The sequence below is a fragment of the Pogonomyrmex barbatus genome, unplaced genomic scaffold, assembly GCF_055798465.1.
Source record: "Pogonomyrmex barbatus isolate J1 unplaced genomic scaffold, ASM5579846v1 scaffold7, whole genome shotgun sequence".
Classification (NCBI taxonomy): domain Eukaryota; kingdom Metazoa; phylum Arthropoda; class Insecta; order Hymenoptera; family Formicidae; genus Pogonomyrmex; species Pogonomyrmex barbatus.
The window spans coordinates 9558255-9581096 of record NW_028297171.1 but is presented as its reverse complement, the minus strand read 5'-3'; the positions used below and the strand labels follow the sequence as shown (position 1 = coordinate 9581096).

Here is a 22842-nt window from a genome sequence, read left to right as displayed (position 1 = left end):
TAGCCCGATAGATCCGAAAAACGCGTTTCGGCTCTCGTAATCGCGCGCTGCAAACGAGCGCCCAGCTCAGTTCGCCCGCCGAGAGAGAAAGGACCCGGCGAGGAAACAAAAACGAACGAGCGAGCTGATCGCGCGCGGTGACAATGACGTGACGCCAAGCCGCGCAGCATCCAGTGGATTCCTCGCGGCACGGGATCGACGGGATGGATTCGCCCCGTCTCTCAGATTATCTCGAATAACCTCGAATAAATGTATCAAAAGACACGATTTTATTACGTATTAATGATCGGAAAAAAATGTTTCGTCTCAGCACTGTCCGTGCGAACGCATTTATAATGCGGGGCATTCATAGATTGGACAGAGACGAATGAATGGATTTTAATCGACCGCCGTCGTCATATAAACAACGTATCTTATATCTCGAGTCCTCATCGAATGAAACACTACTTATGAATAATATATATATATATATATATATATATATATATATATATATATTTAGAAGGCACTCTGACTCAACTTTGCGTCACGAGGAAATTTCCAAGGGGCAAGATGTACGCTTTTTCGTGGCTGGTTAATTTTGAAACTCCCGTTCTTCTTGATTTCTTTAGAGAGCCGAAGTTACGTTTACCGGACACGTGAAAAAATTATAGCACGGACGCATGGAGAGAGATATCGCGTAATAAAACGCAAACTTTTGTACGGCAGGCATCGCAGTGGTGAACACGCGCCGACCGATGAATGCGAGCACGACCGCTTGTATATACAGTGAAACTACGTTATTGTTTCGCAAAACCGAGGTTTGCGCGATTGATCCGCGAGTCGAGATAACTGGCGTTCCTGCGTTTCCTATAGGACCCCCGGTCCTGCTGCAGCGATATATTCGCCGGTGTGCGAGTACGTTATGATTATATTCGTAGGTATTAATGATAGAAGCTCAGATATATAATCTAGTTTATCTCCGATCATCGTACACCTTTCGTACACCATCGTGCAACTTTGCGACCGATATGGTTCGGCTTAACGAGCGATTAATTAAAGGAATATAAGAATCCCCCCCGTGTCGTTTTTCGGAACAGGTTATTATGTTATTCGAAACATCGTCGGACTGTATATTATCTGGTGTCACTCGCCTCTTTCTCGCGTGAAGAGATGAACGTGAAGGAGAGCAGGATTGCCTAACAAGTTTTTCGTCGGGTCCAAGGGTTTGCAGTCGGATGATCATGCGTCAGAGATCGCCGCTTGCGCGGCAATCGACGATATATAAATAAGACTAGCGTAAATCCCGATCATCATTGGTCATCGGCTTCGCTTAACTACCTCTCAGTGCAGTGGCAAATTATTATTTATCACGCGGTCTTAAAAGATTGGTGGCGAGAAAAGCCTAATCGATGGACGGAACGAATGCGACAAGATCATAAATTTCAGTTTCGCTATTTTATTCGCTTATACTCTTCCCTCTCCACTTCCCGCGGATCTATATTCGAATTACGAATCTGTCGCATTGAAATAGTTTCAAAATGAAAGTCTCTCGCGATGATGTATCGTTGGATCTACGTGCGGCACGTCTTTCTTCTCTCGAAAGGCGATCGCGATGGAGGAGAATAAAAATCGGCTCAATCACGATAGCTGGATATTTTCAGGAATTTGATTAGATAATTGGCACAATTGTGACTTGCGACATAACAGCAAACCTCATTGCTTTCGATAAGTCTAATGCGATATACAAATGCTACAAGCTATACGCGATTTTACATAAGTATTCGTATCTTATTTATCCGAAGCTTGTAGGAAGCTGAATTCGAAAAGGAAGAGAATCGGATATGGCGCACGCGAGGTAATATAGAGACAGGAAGAATAGACCATGGAATAGGAGCACTTATGGAGCACGGGATTTATTTCGGGTTAAGCTTTAAAGACCGATTCTGTCCGGTTTATGTATGGGGCCACGATGGCCGGAGCGGGAAATATCGTCCATGAAAAATTTACAGCGCGGTATGCCAGCACTGCGCAATTTATTTCGTCATTTATAGTCGTCGAACTGCCCGTGATTCCCATTCGTGAGACAATTATCGTTCCCGTCTTGCTCTTTCGAAGGGGGCTTACCCTTTTGCAGCGCCTACTCAATATTTCCGGTTGACCGTGGCATCTGGTTAATTTTTCACAGCGTAGGCAGTTGGAAACGGGTTCTTGACCAGTGATCGATGAAAATTCACGTTCAGCGCGATCGAAAATCTATGGAGGTGCGTTGGCCGGCCTATTACAGGCCTTTCCGAAACAGCGAGGCGTACGTGAGGAATGGATCGTACGTGTATAACCGGCGTAGTGTGGTCCGCGAAGAACCGATCGTATCGATTGGCGCGATCATGAAAAATCGAGTTTACGATAATAAATGCGTCTTACGGCGATCGCGTCATAATTTGGCTAAACGAATACGGCGAATTTGGCGAAACAGGACCGATGGCACGGGAGCTCTCGAGGTGGAATACGAAAGCGGAATACGAAAGAATGGGGGTAAAAATAGGGGGAAAATGAACAAAAGTAATATATAACAACGCAGAATATAATGACGTATACTTATAATAATATACGTATACTTGTTTTCCTTTTTGTTAAATTACATCGCAACGCGATAACGATCGCCGACTTCGCTGTATTCTATTATATTGCAATATTTACTGATACTTAAATACGAGAGCTCCTGCCTCCGGTTTATTGTCATCACCATACGCCGGTAAATTCTTTAAAGCCGGGCTTGCGAAGCTCATTCGCGCAGCGTGTATATGAATTTTGAAGTAATTCTAGTCCTTACTCGGAGTTGTAATTCCTGTAGTAGATTTAATTAAGATAATGAGCTCGTCGTGTACCGTATAAAATCTCGTAAAGCAAAAGTCCTTATTAAAGAGTGCCGGTGGAATAGCTCTGTGTTCGATGTCGGGAATAATTGAGGTCTAGCCGTCGTGAAAATGGCTCTCGCAAAAGAGATATCTTAGTTTTCGCGAAATATGGTAGTATCTTTAATTAGCACATCGCGCCTCCGATTATTTTCACCGAGAAATCTCGTTTCGCGTAGTAAGCCGTAATAATTTTTCTATTTCTATTGTTATTTTTTTTTTTTTTTTTTTTTTAATGACAACTGCATTTAAAGAATTCACGATTGTCGCGATTTATCGATGGCATCGATGTATAAATAAGTCCGCTAATTAATGCCAAAAGCAAGCATCACGAGTAATTACAAATTGATTTAGTCACCAGAACAATATTTCAAATGTAATTCGAAATTAATTTCTATATGACTCGTGATTTAAATTTATAATCCTATTCAATCGGGGGCTCTAGCTCCGGCGTTACTGCCCATTACCATTCTAATTTCGATGGCCCGTCGCATTAACACACATTTACCACCCACATAATAAGAGCGTAGATGAAATTACAAATTGTACGCGCAATATTCTTCGAAAAAGGAAAGACAATAGATTATTCACTTTTAAAAGCAATCGAAAAAAATTAAATATAGGGAATAGCTTTTTGTATCATCAAACAAAAGCAATAAATTTTCTTTAAATAAAAATTCTGATTCCCCCTCCTCGCATTTTTTAACTTTAAAATAAATTGGATCGTTGAGGAGAAGAGACCTCGTGACGACCATCGATTCCTATCGTGCGTGTCTGATCGCTTTCAAAAGTAATAACGATTATCAGAATTCAGAGTTGGCTATCAAATTCGATCCCGTGTCACCTGACCAGCTGCCATTCCCTCATTAACATATAAATTAGATGCCGCGCATTGAGTCTCGCTCTTCTCGTTTTCAAGCACGACACTTTTTCTTTTGCTAAAACGCGCTGAAACTATGATTAGGCGAGCGAAGGGATCATTCTATTTTGAAAGTGAATCGCCTATGAGGAATATGAAAAATAAAAATATTTTTTCGCTTTCTTTCTATCGACATCAATTTGAAAGTGATATCTTCAATTACGTCTCGTATTCGAGCAAACCGAATGCATCAACGGCGAAGTAATCAACCAATTATCGTCACGATCGATCTCGAAAAGTCACGCTCGCCGCGAAACGATTCTACGAGGGATTTAGTAGACGATAAAGAGGCGAAGATAAAGCCAACCACCCTCTTCCGACAAAAATCGCTCGTCGACCGAGAGAGCTGAGAAGGGCCGTCGTCCCGCGCCGGTAGGGTAGCTGCCTCTAGTACCGGCACCTAATCAAGCAATAACTATTTGTCAGTTCCCCGGGCAACCTAAATCCAAGCTAATTCGACATCCGTGTCGGACACAGATTCGCTATCGGGTATCTCTTTCTATCTGGACGACAGCATATTCGCATTAGCCTGCCCCGCAACCCACGCTCGATCGACTCTCTCGACCACCGTCAGCAGGTCCTCCCCTTCCTGCCCCCGCCTCAGCCTCCTACCCTTCGCCCGCCACCATCATGATTCTCATTCACTCCGCCGACGTCCCTCGATCGGCCTCGTCGCGTCTCTTTCTCTCTCCCGCTTTCCGCTAAGTACGCCATATACTCGCGCGCGCGTCACACCATAGGACGAGATCTCGACACGATTAGGGCGGTACTCAATTCGACGTTTCGTCGATTCGGTCCTTTCTTTCTCCTCCGCCTTTACGCCCCGAATCCGCAGCTCGAGTGAGTTTTTCCTCCGGTAAGCGTGCTGGCAACCCTTCCTCCCTTCGCCAAGCGAGCGAGCGGGATTTTCTGCGGACGAGCCGAACGGGCGGGAGGAAATGGCTTTCGATTCGGGGACGGGTTCACTTTGTTAATGTGACAAATCGAGACGCTGGCTTTCGAGGGGGAGTTGGTCGACCTGGCAGTTGGTTGCGCAGATCGCTGCGGGGATCCACCGAGAGAGAGAGAGAGAGAGAGAGAGAGAGAGAGATTCCCGGAGAGAGATTCGCGTAGAGCGCGTTCCGATCTGAACACGCCAACCGCCGAGCGAGAGCGCGTTCATTTTTTGATACTTGACGGGAATACGGATAATGGATTAGATCGATGCCCAGCAGTTCTATACGTAAGAACGCTGAGAAATGGGACCGTCTGAAAGGTACGGTCCATCTTGGACACGATTAGGACACACGTACAGACGGTGGTTGCCAGAGAAATTTGCATTTATTTCGCGCTGACCGGCCATCACGTCGCGTCTAAGTTGCGCGAATAGACCGAATAACTTGAAATGAACGAGCGAAAGAGAACGATCGCCAGCCCGGAGCCGGGAGGAACTACTGAAAGACGGAAGGAGATCGTCATCGTCGTTAGTCATTTCCCGCTTGAATATGCGTGGAATAAGATCTCAAGGGAGAAACCATCTGTCACAATATCGTGCTTTCGACGTCGCGATATAGACGCTCGATAAATTATCGCGTGACGAGAGCTTCTCGTCCATGAATTTCTCTACCGGAGAACTGTAATAATAATTACAGCGGTCGTAGGGGGCGATCAAAGAAAACAAATTCGTTATTTCGATATTTCGGCTTGTTTCAGAGACACGAGAGACACGACGGGACCTATTCGTAATCCCGATTCTAATTCGAGATTTAATCCGTACGGTAAAGCGCGTATCGGACGCGCTTGAATATAAATATAGATCGCTACCTATACACGTGGTGCACGCGGGTCCCCGATGGATGGTCCCGGGTGGTTCAATTAAACCCCTATTACACTTTTACACGGGCCCGCATTAAGGCTCACAGCTGGTCGCGAAGTCGGATATTATTTATCGGTTGACTTACGCCGAGCTCATTTGCCCGACAAAAGGGCCCGGGAAGGCCGAGATGGGGCACGGCCGTCATTGGCCGGGCCCCGATGAGTCTCGCCGACGATTGGACGCTCGCGCGCTCGGTCTCTCACGAAACGGTCGGACATCGTCGGCACGACGAGAGATGATAGAATATCTTATTAGTCGGACAATGGGCAATCAGAGACGCCATACAGCCTCTCTGTTAGCGGTCCAGTCTCCTCCGGCCGTACGTCTGTCTGTCTGTCTGTCTGTCTGTCCTACATGCAGCCCGTGGGCATCCAAGGCCGCCGGGCCCCACCGATCTCGGGCCGTCTGATTCGCGAGTATCCTCGCGTCTTTTTCCTCGCCTTCGCGAACGCGCGCGGCAGAGAGTCGATGCCGAGAGTCTCGTGTACAAATTAAAATTTCGGGACGGTACATATCAAGGAATATTTTTCGTAGTCGTGTCGTTTCAGACAACGGAGGAGAATCGAAATAGAAATTTCATCGATCGTACGATCGTACACCCCAAGGAAATACGAAATACAATATTTTTATGCAACCTGTAAGCTTATTTGCGATCGCCTTGATTTATTTATTCATTGGAATCGTAATAGTCACAAATTTACTCACCGTTCACGTTGGCGCGTTCGTACCGTGACATATCGATGACCCTCTCTCTTTATCCAGTGATGAATTTAGAAACCATTGTCGGTACCCTCTCGTATCTATCGAGTGTGACTCGTCGCAGGCTCGTTCCTTTGGTATGACGTTCTTGCATTTATTCACATGCACAATGCCCTCGTGGCACTTAAGATTCTGATTCATTCGGCACTCCCGAGTAATCAGATTTGCGATGCACTGATAAGTAGTATACTTTCAAAGAAACTATTTCCATACATTTCCTTTCGCACTCGCGACGAGTAATTATATCATGTCTATTTTGTAATGTCTGACAAGATACATCGTCACACATATATACATAGATATACAGTTAAACAAATTAGATATCAATATTTATGTCACATGTTCGAATTGAAATATATTTTATGACAAAAATGTATGTATATATATATTCAAATTTTGTGACAAACCTCCGAAGAAAAGTGACGGTAATACGAACGCGAATAACGATTTAAGATACACGAAGTACTCGTATGCTGACGCACCTGTTGTTCGCGATTGCACTCGAGACACTTACGACGAATGAGAAATTAAAAAAGAACAAGTGACAAACATGGCGAACGAAAGTACTAACGGTTATCTGAGCATCGTAACTGACGCTGTCGTCCACCTGTCGCGTACCTCAATTAACACTGTTTGTCGATCATCCGCGATCACTGTCCCGGCATCCGGCGATGCTTCTTATCGCATTCGCGATCGAACATAAGGAGGATGAAATGGCGAGTACGCTTGAACGGGATACACGAGTGACGAGTGCGATGGAACGCGATGGACGCGTCGAGAAACGCGACGGATTCGCGATTGAACCATATTTAATGGCGTTTTGAATTCGACACTCACGAGCACTTCGTCTCGCACGAATGACTCATGACCTCAACGTGTAAACGCCGTTAAAAACTTGGAGCGATCCGAGCGGAGTAACGCCGACACGCGACGCGACGCAACTGAGACTGTTGTGAAATTAGGTAAATATGCGACGCGCGAGGTCACGTGATCGCACTTTTTCGTTGGATTTCTAGAAAAGGCGCGACGCGATCCGTGGATTTCTTCTGCACTTTTTTCCTTTTTCTGACGATTAATTACGTGTCTCATTAATTTAAACCGAGAAGATAGCATCGATAACAAAGAACTAGTACATAATTTTTATCAAATTTGTTTAACTGTTTATCGTCTATTTGTTTCGATTTCAAACCGATGATGTGAATAATGCGGAAGACGTGAATAATGCGGAAGGAATAAAGCATTCCCGCGATCGATATCATTATTGATTTTTTTATTAATCAAATACAATATCGATAGTGACGATTTACCTACGTGTTCTCATGATGCTCGATTCGTTGCGCAATACATCGACAATTTTCACCTCACGCTTCACGATGTCCGATTGCGTCACCAACTAAAAAACCATAAATTCTCAAGAGCCGAAAAAACGTACAACTGAAGCCACGCGATTCGCTAATACATCTAAACGACAATTGCGCATTTGCACGGCAGCATTATTCGTCGAAGTTATGCATGTCGGCATCTGATTGGTCGCGAGCGAGCCAACGGTGTTCCAACATGATTCGCGACATATATGTATCCATATTCACGAAAATCACTAGTAAAGAAAGATTTCTTCTGAAAAAACTGCTCGCGCGTCGATAATGTTTAGAGTGTCTCGAATGTTTGTTTACGCATCTCGATATTCTTGCGACGGATCACATCGCGGGACGATAATGTGCGTAATTGCCTTCGGGAGCCGAAAGAAGGCGTGCGTTGTCTCGCGACCTTCCGAACGCGTCTAACATCCCGTGACGTCACGAACCCCTACCCGCGCTTTTCGTGGAAAAGCTTCGAGCACGGTTTATGTGTGTCCTTCCCGCGTTCGTAGTGTAGGTCGCGAGCGACTTTTTGTATTATTTGTGTGTCGGTGATCGGTATGCGTGGATCGATATAAAAAGTGTAGTGTGATTAAGTGAGTGATCATCGCCATCGTGATCGATCGTGATTCGTGAGAATCTTCGTCATCGGTGTATCGTCGCGTTACGTTGAGCCGGAATCGTTCGTAAGGACTGATTCGCTGTATATGTCGTATTTCTCAGACTGCGCTCGGGGAACGCGCTATTAATGCTACTGCGTTGTTTTATTCTTGATTTATATCTAGTGAGTGATAAAGATAGAATGATTTGATAATGCGCTCCTCGAACGCAGACTCATTCGAGATTATATCGGGAATAAGAATAATTATGGAATACAGAGAGGATCATCCGCAAGTTCGTCGTCGATCGGTCAAGACAGACGCGCATTAAGCTGCTTTGGAGTAAAAAAATGACGATAAAGGTCTCTCTCTCTCTCTCTCTCTCTCTCTTCCTCCCCCTCTCTCTCCACCTTCTCTCTCCTTCAGGGTTGAAGAGGTGGAGAAAAAAAATACGCGTCGGAAGTTTAGAGGCGTGCATATCTACACTTTTTCTTCTCAACGAAGATAGCACTAATGCATTTCATTGTACTTGACGTTTTGAAATATTCTGATAACGTATCAGTGAACGCTATTTAAGTCATACGTCTCATTTCATTTTTCTGGTCTGAAGTGCGTCGCAGTGACCAATCGGATAAGTCAGCGCGTTATTTTGATCATTTCGCGTTGTTTTACGAATCATCATGGCGTTGTGTGATGAGCTAACATGTATAAAATGACGGATCTAGTTATATAAAAATCGTAAAAAGACGTGTTGTGCCGCCATCTTTGCGCTCCAGCGTCTCCCCTTTGGATTGGCCCGAAGTGTGTCGCGAGCATGATTAGTTTGGAGAAAGAAAGAGAGAGAGAATGCCGAAGAAATGGCCGATCGAAGGACCATTGTATTCACGCGAGAACGCGTATACGCAAAGGTAATCGTTAACGGTGCTGTATGAATCAATAAACGATCGTTAAGTTCGCTGATTAGCGCGCGTGCCATCTCGCATTAATGATGACGTCGAAGGAGGAGTTAACTGAGGTAATTTGTAAATTTCCAACGATCGCAAGTGCGTCGCAAACGCGACGATCGGGAGTAAATCGACGCGCGATCATCGTTTGCGTGCGTCATACGTCATGTAGATAATTAATAAACGCCGTGAATACCGTATGAAGCGGCATCTAACAAGACGCGTTATATTCGATATATCGAGTACATATAGCTTACGGTTGAGCTCCATCGGAGCGATTTGAGCATCTTGTATCGACCGCCATCTTTTCATGGGCGCGCAATCGTTCTTTATTTTTAATTAGCCCGAAGTGCGTCGCGAGTGTAATTAAGCAAGAAAACGGATAGCGAAACGAAAATAGACGGACGTTGTGTAGTAAATGTCACCGTGCGGATGAGCAATCGGGGGTGTCAATTATGAAATGACAGGATCGATTAAATTATTTTCGTGCGTTAAACGTGTTAACACTAGATACGTGCCTAATAGAGTCACCGTCACTGAATACAGTGTATCATGCCGACAACGTGACCGTCCGACAGTTCCATCAAGTGAACTCCGTGCGATCGTAGCATAGACGCCGTACGTATCGCATTAATAGAGCGCGAGATAACAAGTAAATGAATATATATGAAATAATTCTTTGAATAAGCTGACTTTTAAATTTTCAATTATTTGCAAGTAGTCGAGAGTGCCGAATAAGTTAACGCACGTCCGTTGCTTTAAATATCGTGAGTAGATAGATCGTGAATAAACATCGGGAGTGTTATACAAAGTCACGTGATTTCATTAATTAGCTACTGATGTTTTGTGATGATTAATGCAATGATTAGTGCGAATAAAGTGCCTGGAGCAAGGAAACCTTCACGGTGAAACAGCGATGGATCATCCACAGGTGAGAATCTTTTTCGTTTCTTTTTTTAAAATTTATTTTTCGAACATGATTCGTGAGGCGTAAATATTTTTTATTTTGAAACTTTTGAAAGAACCAAATTTGGTAAAAGAATCAATGGCATGATTTTTTTATACGAGAATGAAAAAAATTAATGAAAGGATCAAATATCAGCATGATGTTTTTTATGATACGTATGTTAATTGAATTATCATTTATCATTATAATGTAGATTTAGATTTAAGAAGATTCTTCTTTTATATTTCCAGTGACGTGAAGAGGAATGCACTTTCCGGTCGGTGAATTGGCATCTTCGGTGAGTAGTCAAAAATTTTATTTGGAAAGGTGATACGAAGATATGATAATCTACTTTCTGACAAATAAGTTAATATTTACACTGAAAATTCATGTTTATCTTCAGTCTAAGAATTTATTTAAAGTAAATATGTAATTTTTTATCAAAATCTTTTTGTAACAAAATCAATTTTTTAATTCTACTTTAGTTACATAATATCGTTCTTAATAAATAACATTCTAGATAATAAATATTTTAACTTTGAGTTTAGAATCGATTTAATAATACTTTGATGATATAATCGTTCAATTAAAAATATTTATTATTAATTATTGTTAATATTGATTGTTAATATTGATGCAAAATGTAAATAAGAAGAGGGTCAATAATATTATTTTCTCTATTAAAATTGTAATATTCTAACTGTATTATCTGAGAAAGACTCGGTCAGGTAGATGCGACAACAGATAAAGAGTTAGCTCCGGTACGATTATCTGTCACGACGCATAAAACTGAGGTAAAGTCGGAACACGTTTATACGACGGTAGCACCCTTCTCGCCAAAGTTAAGGACAAACTAACCCTAAGTTCGGGGAACAAGCGCCCCAGGCGATCTCGGTGAGCGGTCTGCAATCTGATCCTGTGCGATCGGAAGAAAGAGAGAAAGAGACAGAGAGAGAGAGAGAGAGAGAGAGAGAGAGAGAGAGAGAGAGAGAGGAAAAGAAAAAGGTGTAAGTCACTGGAAAAGCCAGAAATCCCCATTCGATCGCGAAAATGTCCGCGATGGCGCGATAAAGAAATCGGAGTCCACGTTCGGCTATCTTTCTCCCGTTTCGGCATGGTGCGAGATGCGAGTTAGGGGGGATCTCCGCTCTTCTCCAACTCGATCGCGAATCGATCGCCGTATGTCCGTCTGTTTCGGGCGTGAGCGATAACGCGACGAATAGTGGTCCGATCGTCACGGTCGATGGAAGCTCTAATCGAGGACGATCTGTTCGCGTTCGCGTTGAGGAATTCCTCTAGGTTCAGGGGGCAGCGCCCTTGCTGCGCGTTAACTCTCCCCTGCTGCGTACAGACGTGCGATGGTACGCCGGTTGACGAATGGATTCGGCGTGCCCACGTTCGCCCCCTCTCCCTCCCTCATCTTCGTACTTGATCCATCCGATGTGATAATTTACGGTATTTTCTTATAACGGGAAACACTATACTGTTAGATACTGGACTGGTATCCAACATCATGCATGTATGACGTTTCTCTATTTGAATAAGATACAAATTCACATCGAGGAACACGAATGTTTCTCAACGTTACATCCAATTTCGAGCGACGATAGGATTGTGGAGGTCCATCGATATCGGAATGACGCTTCGGCTTCTCCGTATATTACATTGTGATAGTAACGGGAAATAATTGCCGCATGCGAGGTTCAATGACTGGGCGCGATTTCGGGAGCGGTGCGTACTACGAGTTGCCACCATTAAAATCGTAAGTAGGATTATTATCTTTCGACTCATTGGGTCAATTAGGCTAATGGTACCGCTTTATACCTCGACCGCCATCGCGGCGCGACAATAAACCGGCGGGCGAGGATTTCTCTTGATTTTACGATCGCGTACGTGCGCCTCGCGACGAGGCCGATCGTCGACGTGAGCAGCGCGACTCGCGCCTTCGAGGAAACAGTATCGCGAGTATAAATCCCGTAATGGGATGTAATCCGCGGCGCGCGAACAACAATCAGCCTCGCGTGATACGACGCAATATATAAAAATGTGCGCCCGCGCGATCAAGATTAAGCGGACGGTACGGTTCCTTATAAGCTTTAATCGAATTGATAAATCATCGCGGCATCTCACCCTCCCTCTTTCTCCCTTTCTCTTTCTCGCCAGTCGATTCGCCGTCTGATATTTTTATTTCCGCGTGATTCCCCGCCGACAAATGAGATATGGTCGGAAGCTCATTAAAATTGCATTCCTTCCCGAGAAAATCGTGGTACAAATAAATGTACAGATTGCCTTAATGCGACGAAATTCCGTGTATTTTTGGTGTCGCACTTTTTATCAGATCGAATATTGTCGAATGAACGTTAAACGAATGAAAAATATCTTGAGGAAGAGATCCTTTTAGATCTCGATGCGTATCCGTAAGATTTTCAATTTTCTCATTATCCTTATGAGCGCGGTTCTGCCTTTGCGCGACTATATCGCGAGCCCTCCCTTTCTCCCACCGCTATGGGGACCGCTACGCCAGCCCCATTCATTAACGTAACACGATTTATCAATTAGCGTAAAAGGCAGCGATAGATAGTCATTCTGATATGTTGCTCCATTCTACCGATGCAACCTTTTCCTTCCTTTCGCCTCCCGCGCAACTATTCCCTCGTTTTTTCTCACGCGTAACTTTCTTCTCTCTCTTTCCTCTCCAGACAGCTCTTTTATCTTTCTTATTTTTTTGTTTTTGTCATTCATTATTTTTTTTTTTTTATATTTATTTCATTGTATTTTATTTTTTCTAAACTTATTATTATTATTATTGTTGTTGTTGTTATTATTATTATTATTAAGCTTATAAAATAATTATAAGAAAATTAAGATGTCGCGGTGCAATGATTATAACGGATACCCGTGTAATTTCCATTGATAATTCTATGTTTAAATTATCCGAGCCAGTCTCACGTGATCTCGGTTTGAGTTACAGTTGTTTTAAGTACCTCTCGGGAATGTTGATGGGAAGGGACGGTTGTTATTATATCATTTGGTAGCCGCGTAATAGCGCATAGTCGCATAATAACATAATTAATCTTAGCGTTCGTGTATCATTAATTCGATATAATATAATTTCCACGGACATTATGTAATGGTTAGGTCAAGCTAGGATAACGAAAATTTTCGCAAAATTAAAGACCACGGTCATTAACAAAATTAGACACATGAGAGCGAAATAACATACATTAAACAACTGAGACGCGAAGAGTAGGCAAAGAAGAACTTTGAAATATCAGAAAGTTGATGGAATAATTTAATAATTCATCGAATTAAGACAATATGAAAATAATATTCTATATTTCTCAATGTTTGTACGTATACTTTATGCATATCGTATTTGCACCTGCAATATATTGAATTTTGATGCCGGCCTGGTTCAGGTAAATTCTTCTTCTTTCTCTCTCTCTCTCTCTCTCTCTCTCTCTCTCTCTCTTTCTCTTTCTCTCGTTGATGGATCCATCTCCCTGGCCACTTCCGGCGGATGATCGCAAGCCGCAAAGAATGCAGTCTGAGAGTCTTGTTCATGATCCCAAGCCGTCGATGCGCAGCGAGGCACGAAACTGTTATTGAAAAAGAAATTAATTCTTCGGCAATTTCGTCGTACCCAGTGCTTCCGCTCGATCTCGATCGAGGGAAAATCACGGATCAACCTGTGCGCTTCTGTGAACCAAACTGCAGATGAGTCCCGCGAGTTTCGCCCGACGTTACATTATCTTTTTCTACGTATATCATTATATTTCGGATGTATTGATTTTTACACGCGTTTATCTTCGTCCGTCTAAAGCTCACGTCGGAATATATGAATGCTGGTAGGAGCGGCGTGCGGGGCGGACGATGCGCGTGACGCGGAAGTCGATCCAGCGCAAAAGTTTTCCTTTCCGGCCGGCACAGAATGGTGGCCATCGGAATGTCGTTTTACCGGTACACGCTGTCGCATCGCGAGGCTTCGAAATCCCCGGGATAAAGTTAGGGCTCAAGCCGAGCAAATGCGAGTTTGAAATGTTGCCGCCGGACGTGCGCGGGCCGGATCTGCCTTCGGCATAATACTCCGCTCGGCCGAGCGAACTTTATGCGAATTTCGGGGAAAAATTAAAAGAGAATTTCCGCCGTTAGGTATACACGGAGGACAGTCGGTTCGTGCGGTACGTGTGGAGAATTCTCGAGAATAGTGGGAGGAGAATGGTGGGAGGGAGGAGAAGAGAGAGTCCGCCACGACGTGTGGATTGTCCGTTCGTATGTCCTTCGCGACATAATCTCGGCCGTAACCTCTACCTTTCCACGAGAAGTAAATCGCAAAGATATTTCGAATTTGTAATTGACGTTCGATCGATAGTCTTCTTGACCATTTCAATTAACTCGAATCCGCGATGCACTCGCGGCGCACGTCCAACGCAAGCGATTCGCGTTCTGCAGGAATGCGAATAGCAGGGGCGTGTCGACCATTTGCGAGAAGGATCGAAAGTGCAGTGAGAGAAAGAGACAGACGAGTGATCGCGGTGCGAGAGAGATTGGAGGACGGCGAGGGGGATATGAGGGGGGAGATTCTCTTCCTGGGCCGGTACTTATAGTGCCTGGTAATGAAGGTGTTATTAAATAGATTGAGATTAATTGCGTGATTAGTGCTTTATGTGTAATTGGATAGTGAGCTGAGCGGATTCGCCGAGAAGGAATTAAATTGGTGTTCGTGTACGTGTTTATATCCTGAATCTCTTCTTCTTTCCTCTTTGTCCCTTTCCTTATTAGTCTTATTCTTATGATGCTGTGCGATCTCGGGACCATGGATTCATCATTTTCTCCCTTCTGTGTCATGTATCCTTGAAGTAATCATAGTCTGGTTTTTCTACGATTCGATAATATCTATATTTTATTTATATCAAAATTTATAAATTACATCCGTATCGAAAAAAATAGATTTCTCGAAAAATTAACCGCGAAGATCATTATCGTCGAACGATGTCTATGGAGGAAAAAAAAAGGAACGCATGGGGCAAGTCGCGAGACAAGATCGGAAGAAAAAAAGGGTCATAGACGGCCGCCAAGAGGGTGGTGGAGGCACGCGGTGGGAGAGGGTTTCTTCTTGGCCCTATTAAAAAGCCCGTTTCCTCCTCCGTTTCTAAAAGCCTCTTATGGCACTCGAGGCAACTGCGAAAGCACTTGAAAGCTCCTGAAAAGCCCGACAACACTTCCCTGGTTGAGTGCCGCGTCCCGCTAGGAGGCCGCCGCGACTTCGCACCCTGTCAGCGAGATACTCCTCCGTTCTCCGTGTGTTGCAATATCGGTTCTATCCTATGTATTAAACATCGAGTGCCCTCCTCGCGCCGACTCCGAGTCCAGTTGCGATGCGACATGCTCGAGTCAAAGAAATTCCTCTTGCGATTTCTGACTAGCGCCGTAAAACAGGATCTTTCGCGTAATAGTACCTTTACGTCTAGCGAACACAGCCTCCGGTTTCGAACGTCACGTGATCCGATCTGTCAATTTGCATTTTACGAAATAATAAAATTGGGACTCGCCATCGAAAATCCTTAAATCTCCGATTTAATCTTAGAAGCAATTTCGTGCGAAATCATCATCGCGATGTCGGCGGCCTGCGTTATCGATCGGCTCAAATTGGACATCTGTATTCGAAGTGACATAGTGTGGTAGTTACAGAGTCTCTCTTCATAGTCTGCGCGAGAAAGTCGGGCGATATTCTAATGTATTGTAATAAGGCTCGCGGGGAAAAGCCGCTCGCGCGAGAACCCATTGGCCCATTTTCATTTAAGACGCCTAGCGATTGGTCGTAGACCTGTAGAAGAAACACTGCATTATGTATGTTCCCGTTATCTCTGCTCGAGAGAGCGCTTCAACACGCGGATTACCAACATCTTCTGTCCTTCTCTGTTCTCCTACGACATTCGATTCGTACGGCTTTTCTACGTCCGCCTCGGAACCTCTTTGACCATCTTCATTCAATACCAAAACTCAAAAGCACACGTTGATTATTAGATAAAAATTGATTCCTAATGTGTACAAATTTGCTCGAAGGTACATCTAATTTTTTGCAAATTGATATTTAAAATGGCACAATTTATTTGGAGATCTTCGCGTTCGTTTGCTCGGTAATGTTAAATCCCCATTTAACGTCTCTGAAACCGATCTAGCATTCAGAATGCAACTAAATGAAACAATTCCTGGAATTCTTCCTGACTTGACTGGCCGTGGTAAGGCGAGGGTTGGTTAATTTCTGGAAAGGTCCGGGGTGGCGCGCGGTGGTGGTGTTGGAGGCTCGCTTAATCTGGCGCAGTTTAGACAATTTAGCGCGGTTACCCGGTTAGCGTCAAACATAACCTCGCCACTTGGTCGGGTGTAAAGAATGGCGGCTGTAATGTCGGTCCACGCCGTCTAGGGGAGGCGAAGGAGGAAGAGACAGGGTTGCGAAGCGTGAGCACGCGGAGGTGGCTGGGACGGGTGTGTGCTTACCGGTTACCGAAGCAGAAGGATAAGAGAAAGAGGGGCTGCTACTGCTGCTGGTCCGCGCCGGAATAACCCAGCTCTTTAATTTAAAGCCGCCGGACAGTAATTAAAATAACCACCCCCGACACACATACTCTCTCAAGCGGTGCCCAACCTACTCAAGAAAACGCCTTCTCGCCCCCTTCGGGTCTGTGGCTCGTGCGATTTGATATTTTCCGAAGTAGTCACGTTGCAATGTTAATAGAGACTAACTCTGTTTTCCTGGCAAGGAAAATTATTTATTTGATTGTATCTAGACTATCAATATAGCTTTCGCTAATTTTAGAATCTTTATTTTTAGATTTCTCTATCGATCGGTATTGACGTATATAGATATAGACAGTATATTATAGTATTGTGGACAATCCGTTTTATACCATTCTTTCGTCTCCAAACGTTCAGGCTACGTACAAAGAATAAGAAATTATGTTTAACGTAATATTTTATGATTGTGAAAATAGGATGTGTTCGAATCTGGTTTGAGCACCTTTCCGCTTGTGGTTCTTCTTGTTCGCGATTACGACGGGAAGGACCGAAGTCAGGACGAAAGCGTAGCAAAATGGCAAATTTAATTTTATCCGTCATGTCCGAATTTTATACGGAGTATTTTATTTCACTCGAAATCCTGACAAAAAGGCCTATGAATTATACATTGATGTTTTAAAAAGAAACTACAGAAAATTAGATATATACGTATGATATAATTTAATGATAATTTGATTATTGTCGCATAAAAGCATAGAAGTCTTAAAATCAGGTAGTCAATATGTTCAGTCGAGAATTTTATCTAAATGTTTCATCAGCGTTGCATCGGTGTAATTTTCGAGTTGTTGGACGACGCGGTATCAAATTGCAGGTAATCACGAAAATTAGAAACGCACGTTACGCGCCCGAAGTGTTTAAGGTGTGTAACGAACCGGTTTAATAATTCACTTAACTGAATATACTTTTCCATCACCGGCCGCTAGAAGCAGGAGATTGGCTGCGAAGTGTTGGCAACGAAACGGCGGCAAAATAAAAATTAGTCAAAGACAAGAAGCGCAAACTTAGGACGGCGAGCGGGATGATTTCATTCGCCATAACTGACCGTTCCCCCAGGATTATTATTTTTTCATCAGGACTCGTGTGAGGATGAAGGGAGAAAGAGAGATGGAGAAAAAGAGTGAGGGTCCAGACGGACGGGCCACCCCGAGAAATTGCATCTCCAGGGTGGGAAGCCCTCCTTCCTACTTTCCTTCCACGGGTAGCCTTCGCGAAATATATACGAGCCGGCAAATTGAAAACTAGCGATCGGCCCGCCTGAATAAAATATCGTTTAAATTGATCGTAACACCTGGTATATCGGCAGACGGTTGTATCGACGCTAGTGCTGGTCACGATGGCAACTTTAAACGCGGATCAGCTTATCCTCTTATGATCTAGAATGTGCATCTTAATTTAGTTTCTTTCGCGCGAGACAATAGATAGAATACACGACCGCGCGACTCAGCGAGTTCATTTTTTGTCTATTTTCGTTTTTGTAAAATTGTATACGTTTTTCTACGAAAGTATCTGATGGTCGCTGAAAAAAAAAAAGGATCGGTAGCTCCTTTAATTAATATATGCGCTTATATCCCTCGAAACTGCGAAACAAATTGAACGGGAAAGCCCCTGCCATAACTGCATTTGAGGGACCGCGCAACGGTCGCGTTTAACGAACTCGTATCGTTCATCGGCGCGTGGGCATCGTTGCGAAGACAAATAAATTAAGTGGATCTGGATGATGGCATCCATTTTAGCGACGAGCAATAATACAAAATAACGTAAGAGCGAATCGATACGCGCACATCGCAACGCGCAATTGGAATATACACTCGAGCCTCAATATCGCTTGAACGTTATTTCATTGTTCACATTCCAGCGCAATCAGAGGCGGAAACACTTTAAACGGAACCACTTACACGTTCTTCGATTCATCAGGGGTTAATATCGGATTAGCGTCGGTATTTTTACGGTGGTCGCGCCGCTCTTTGTTTGTCGAATGTGATACTGCTGTTTTTGTATCCAAATAAGACAATATTTTTTCGCCCAAATTTATCTGCGATTGAAGTTCGCTAATCTCATTTGTCCGTCATCAATTTGCCGCGGATATCGACGACATATTGCCAGCATTGTAGCGGGAAAGCCAAAACTTTGATCCAACGGCGAAAAGACGAATTACTTTTGCACCGTCTCCCCCGCATCTCCCCCCTCACTTCCCATCCCGCTGGCGGCATTCAATTAGCAGAAATGACGAATCGTAATTTCCCCGAACATCGTTCGATTCAATCAGGGTCGGACGAGTCCGGAGAACACGAATTCGTGCTTTCCAATCGGGCTGATTGGCCGGAGCGTCATTGCGATCGATTAGGAGCAGCCGAGGTGGTTTCGGTGCACACGCGAGAGGGACGGCAGGGGACGCTCCGCTCTTTCCCGCGTAATCCGTCGGATTAGTCAATTATGTATAGCATTACGTCTCCATACATTTGGACAGGTCGCACAGGTCGGACGAGCGAGCGCAAACACGAGGAGAATCCTGAAGGATGTACGGGTTGAGAGATAGACCGAGACAGGGTAGGGGAGGAGGGGGCCAGCCAAATGAAAAAGAGAGCCTTTGTGTTTGGGATTCCTGGGCGGCATAGGCGGCGAGGGCGTGAGGGTGGCAGGAGAGAGGGCGGGATGCAACTGCAATTTGTACCTCTTACTGTCCGCGGGAAGAATGGGTATTGTCTTGCAGGAGAGAAACGAATTGAGCCTCTATGAAGCCCGGCGTGCGAATGGGAATCGATATTTTTAATTTCAGTAGAAGCCAAACATCTACGTCCACCCGGCCGGGCATCTCCCCGCGTTTCGGGCATCCTTCACCTTTTCACGGCTTAAATACTTGGAGCTGCGGAGACGGTGGCGGAGACGAGACGACGACGCATCGACGACCCTTGCCGCCGTTTGTGACACCCGCTAATTACGAGTAACGAGACGGTAAACATCGGTAGCATCGGAGATGCTTGTCTCGAAAGATGCCTCGCTATACGTTGCAGTTCCACCTAACACGTCGCGAGACGAATTCATTTTCGGTTATACGCGCGCGATCGTGGTCGTAATCTCGATGACAAGTTCCGCGATACAAACCTAACTGACCGTAACGCGTGATTCATTTCGAAACGAATGCATCTTATCGTCATCCGCATAAGTATAACTTAATGGTCTTTTAAGGTGAATCTATTCTTTGATACAGAGAGAGAGAGAGAGAGAGAGAGAGAGAGAGAGAGAGAGAGAGAGACTCTCGTCGCGACTGATTTAATTTGCGTGAGTACGTTCGCGCCCTATCTTCATCCAGAGAGAGAGATTAGCGCCGCGTACATCAAAGAATGTCGCACCCCTGTAATGTCGTTCCGTCTTGAAAAATTCGCGCTCACGTCGCGGTAATTACTCGTCGCGGGCGCGAACTTCCCCTCCCACACGCGTTCCTCCATGAGAGAAAGAAGTCGGGAGAGAAGACTTTTGATTGACTCCCTTGGTCCTTCGTTACGCGGAACGAAGGGCATACAGCACGGCCCACACCCTTTGTTTTCCGAATGCAAATAAGTAGCCTCAACCACTCACCCTCTTCCTCTCTACCGGCCCCTTCTTTGCCTTCACCATCCTCCCTTTCTATCTCCCTGTTCGTCTCTCCCACGGCATCTAGCTTTACTTCATCGCTTCTCTCTTTCTCCCTCTCGCTGTCTCCCCTCTATGTATCTGTATATGTGAGAGTACACCCCCTGCTCTCACACCGCGAAACGCAGAACACAGCGCATGCATATTCATACGTGGACCATGGCTGTGTGTGCACGAGAGGTTATTAATTAACCGGAAGCCTAATCAAGGCTCGTAGTCGAAGAGGGTAGCCGTCTCTCCGCGTCGATGAAACCACGCCGAAATTGCGGTCCCTGATGTAGGTGGCGTAGGTTTGATCGGCTAACCGCGGAAAAAATACCGATATAGTAGAAAAGTGGTAAATACGCGTGCGAGTTAGGTCGTAAGAGTTCATCATTCAAAGTTATAAATGTACACAAGTTTAAATCGACATTTATTATTTACATTTCGATAATTCTACAATGGACTCGAGAATCACAACGCTGGGAATAAATGTGAAGAATATTGCAGTCCAAGACGCTCTCACGTGCGTCGATAAGAACTGGAACAATATCGCGCCACTCTTTAGAAATGTGCCTCGAGCATGACTGTCGCACGAGGCATCGACAAAAAGTTAATTCATTTTCAATCAACATTTCTATCAGTCTACCGATACTTTATATCTCAGAGATTCTTCATTCTTAGTTCCGCTATTAGATTGAATCTTACCTTTAGAGATAAATTACTGAATATGGTAAAAATTTATATTTTCTCTTAGTTTTATACCTTGGTGTTTCAAAGAAGAAGAAAAAAAAGAAAAAGAAGTCGCGCGTCGTTTACTTTCGTATCGTTCGCAGGACATATCGTATAACGAAACGGGATAGTGGAACGACGCGCAACGGTAATAATGCATTGAAAATGTTTCGACGTCAAATTACATGTGCGAAGTAATATATTTCGAAATCCTAATTGGCCCGCGCACGCAACGCGCGCTCAAAACGCATCCTGTCGACGAGTTATCGATACGATGCATCGATCAGGCATTTCCCCTTCCTCCCACTGGAGATTATTATGTCCCCTCGTCGTGTCTTCTCAGAAGTGGATATACGCGAAGGTTGATATATATATATATATATATATATATATATATATATATATATATATATATATTTATACGTACATATTATATATATATATATATATATACCGGGTGTGGTACCTTACACTGCAGACCGACAATCTCGCGCCATTACGATCGTATAATGATCGTTATCCGAGAGCACAAAGGGTCCAACAGTGGTGCTCAGCTAGAACCAGCGTTTATCGTCCGATCTGCGGCTTCATGCCGGCTGTTTGCATGCGGCGATCACACTTCGCCGCAATTATGATCGAGAGATAGCTCGATCAGGGCCGCATTTACGTATCGTCGCGCGGCAGGCGCAGGCAGTTTAAACCCTCCGGAAGAATTGCAATTTGCGTAATCGTTAAGCTAAGATCCATTTTCTAATTGCATGCATTGTTAATCGTTTAATAAGAATAATTACTGGAATCGTTGAGACTCGATGACGTAGAAACGACAGCCACACGCGGTCGTAATAGACGAATAATCGCAACCGCCGATCCTGGCGGCGCGATGTCTCTTTGACGGAGCAAACCTGTTAATATCACGGACATAAATCGACGAACGAATTTTAATTTTTCCACAACTGTTTGGCGAAGCTGATATCTTTCGCGAGCGGCCCTGAAGGCAAACGGACTTTCTCACCGCGAATCCGCGATCTACGGGGTGTAAGGTAAGGGAAGATCATCCGGCTGATCAACGAAACCGGCTACATGCTCGTATGTAATTTATATTTAAATAAGTTCAGGATTGAAACCGCAAGGTAAATACGAGTTTCATCGAGCTGCACGTGCACGCGCTGCTTTCCTCGCGATTTCTCGCGATAGTATTGCGGTCGATCGCCGGACGGTACATGAATAATCGATCGTGAATGGGATCGATAGGATCAGTCCGGCTGAAATGACTCCACCGTACAGTTCCAAAATCGCATGATAATCTTTATTTTTTTTTTTATCGACGCGTGACAGTTCGTGTGCTCTAGAAACTCTCCACAAACTCTAGAAATGATCGATCGTGGATAGACACGCGACGCGAACGTTTGAGAGTGACATTAGATATTTATTATTTAATTCTCGTAAATTTTTCTGGTTTTCTCTTTCCCGTTTTTCCTCCCCCCTCCCCCTCTCCCCCGCGAAAGACGAAAGACGAAAAGCGGAAACAATGTAAAACAATAAAAGGGTTCTTACCATAACGGGGCGCGGTCGGCGCAGCGCGATATTGTATCCGGAACTGCTCGCAGTTCCACCGGGCGAGGGTTGGTTGCCTTGGCGCGGGGGCGAG

The 22842-nt window shown here is 44.4% G+C and overlaps 1 protein-coding gene and 1 long non-coding RNA gene across 3 annotated transcripts in view; one reads left to right on the top strand and one right to left on the bottom strand.

Annotated features, from left to right (window-relative positions):
- LOC105432744 (uncharacterized) overlaps positions 1–22842 on the bottom strand; it is a 175068-nt gene that overhangs the window by 93822 nt on the left and 58404 nt on the right. Inside the window, exon 1 of one of the 2 annotated variants that reach the window (XM_089083209.1) lies at positions 6374–8045. The exons of the other annotated variant lie outside the window; for it this stretch is intronic. Coding sequence (XP_088939335.1) covers positions 6374–6404 — 31 coding nt within the window. The 5' untranslated portion in view covers positions 6405–8045. Of the gene's footprint in view, positions 1–6373; positions 8046–22842 lie in introns of those variants that run through there. 2 annotated transcript variants of the gene reach the window in all.
- The window catches only part of LOC148934985 (uncharacterized), a 69142-nt gene continuing 54520 nt past the window's right edge, over positions 8221–22842 (top strand). Inside the window, exons 1-2 of the long non-coding RNA XR_016140857.1 lie at positions 8221–10259; positions 10526–10572. This is a non-coding gene — a long non-coding RNA (uncharacterized LOC148934985). The remainder of the gene's footprint in view (positions 10260–10525; positions 10573–22842) is intronic.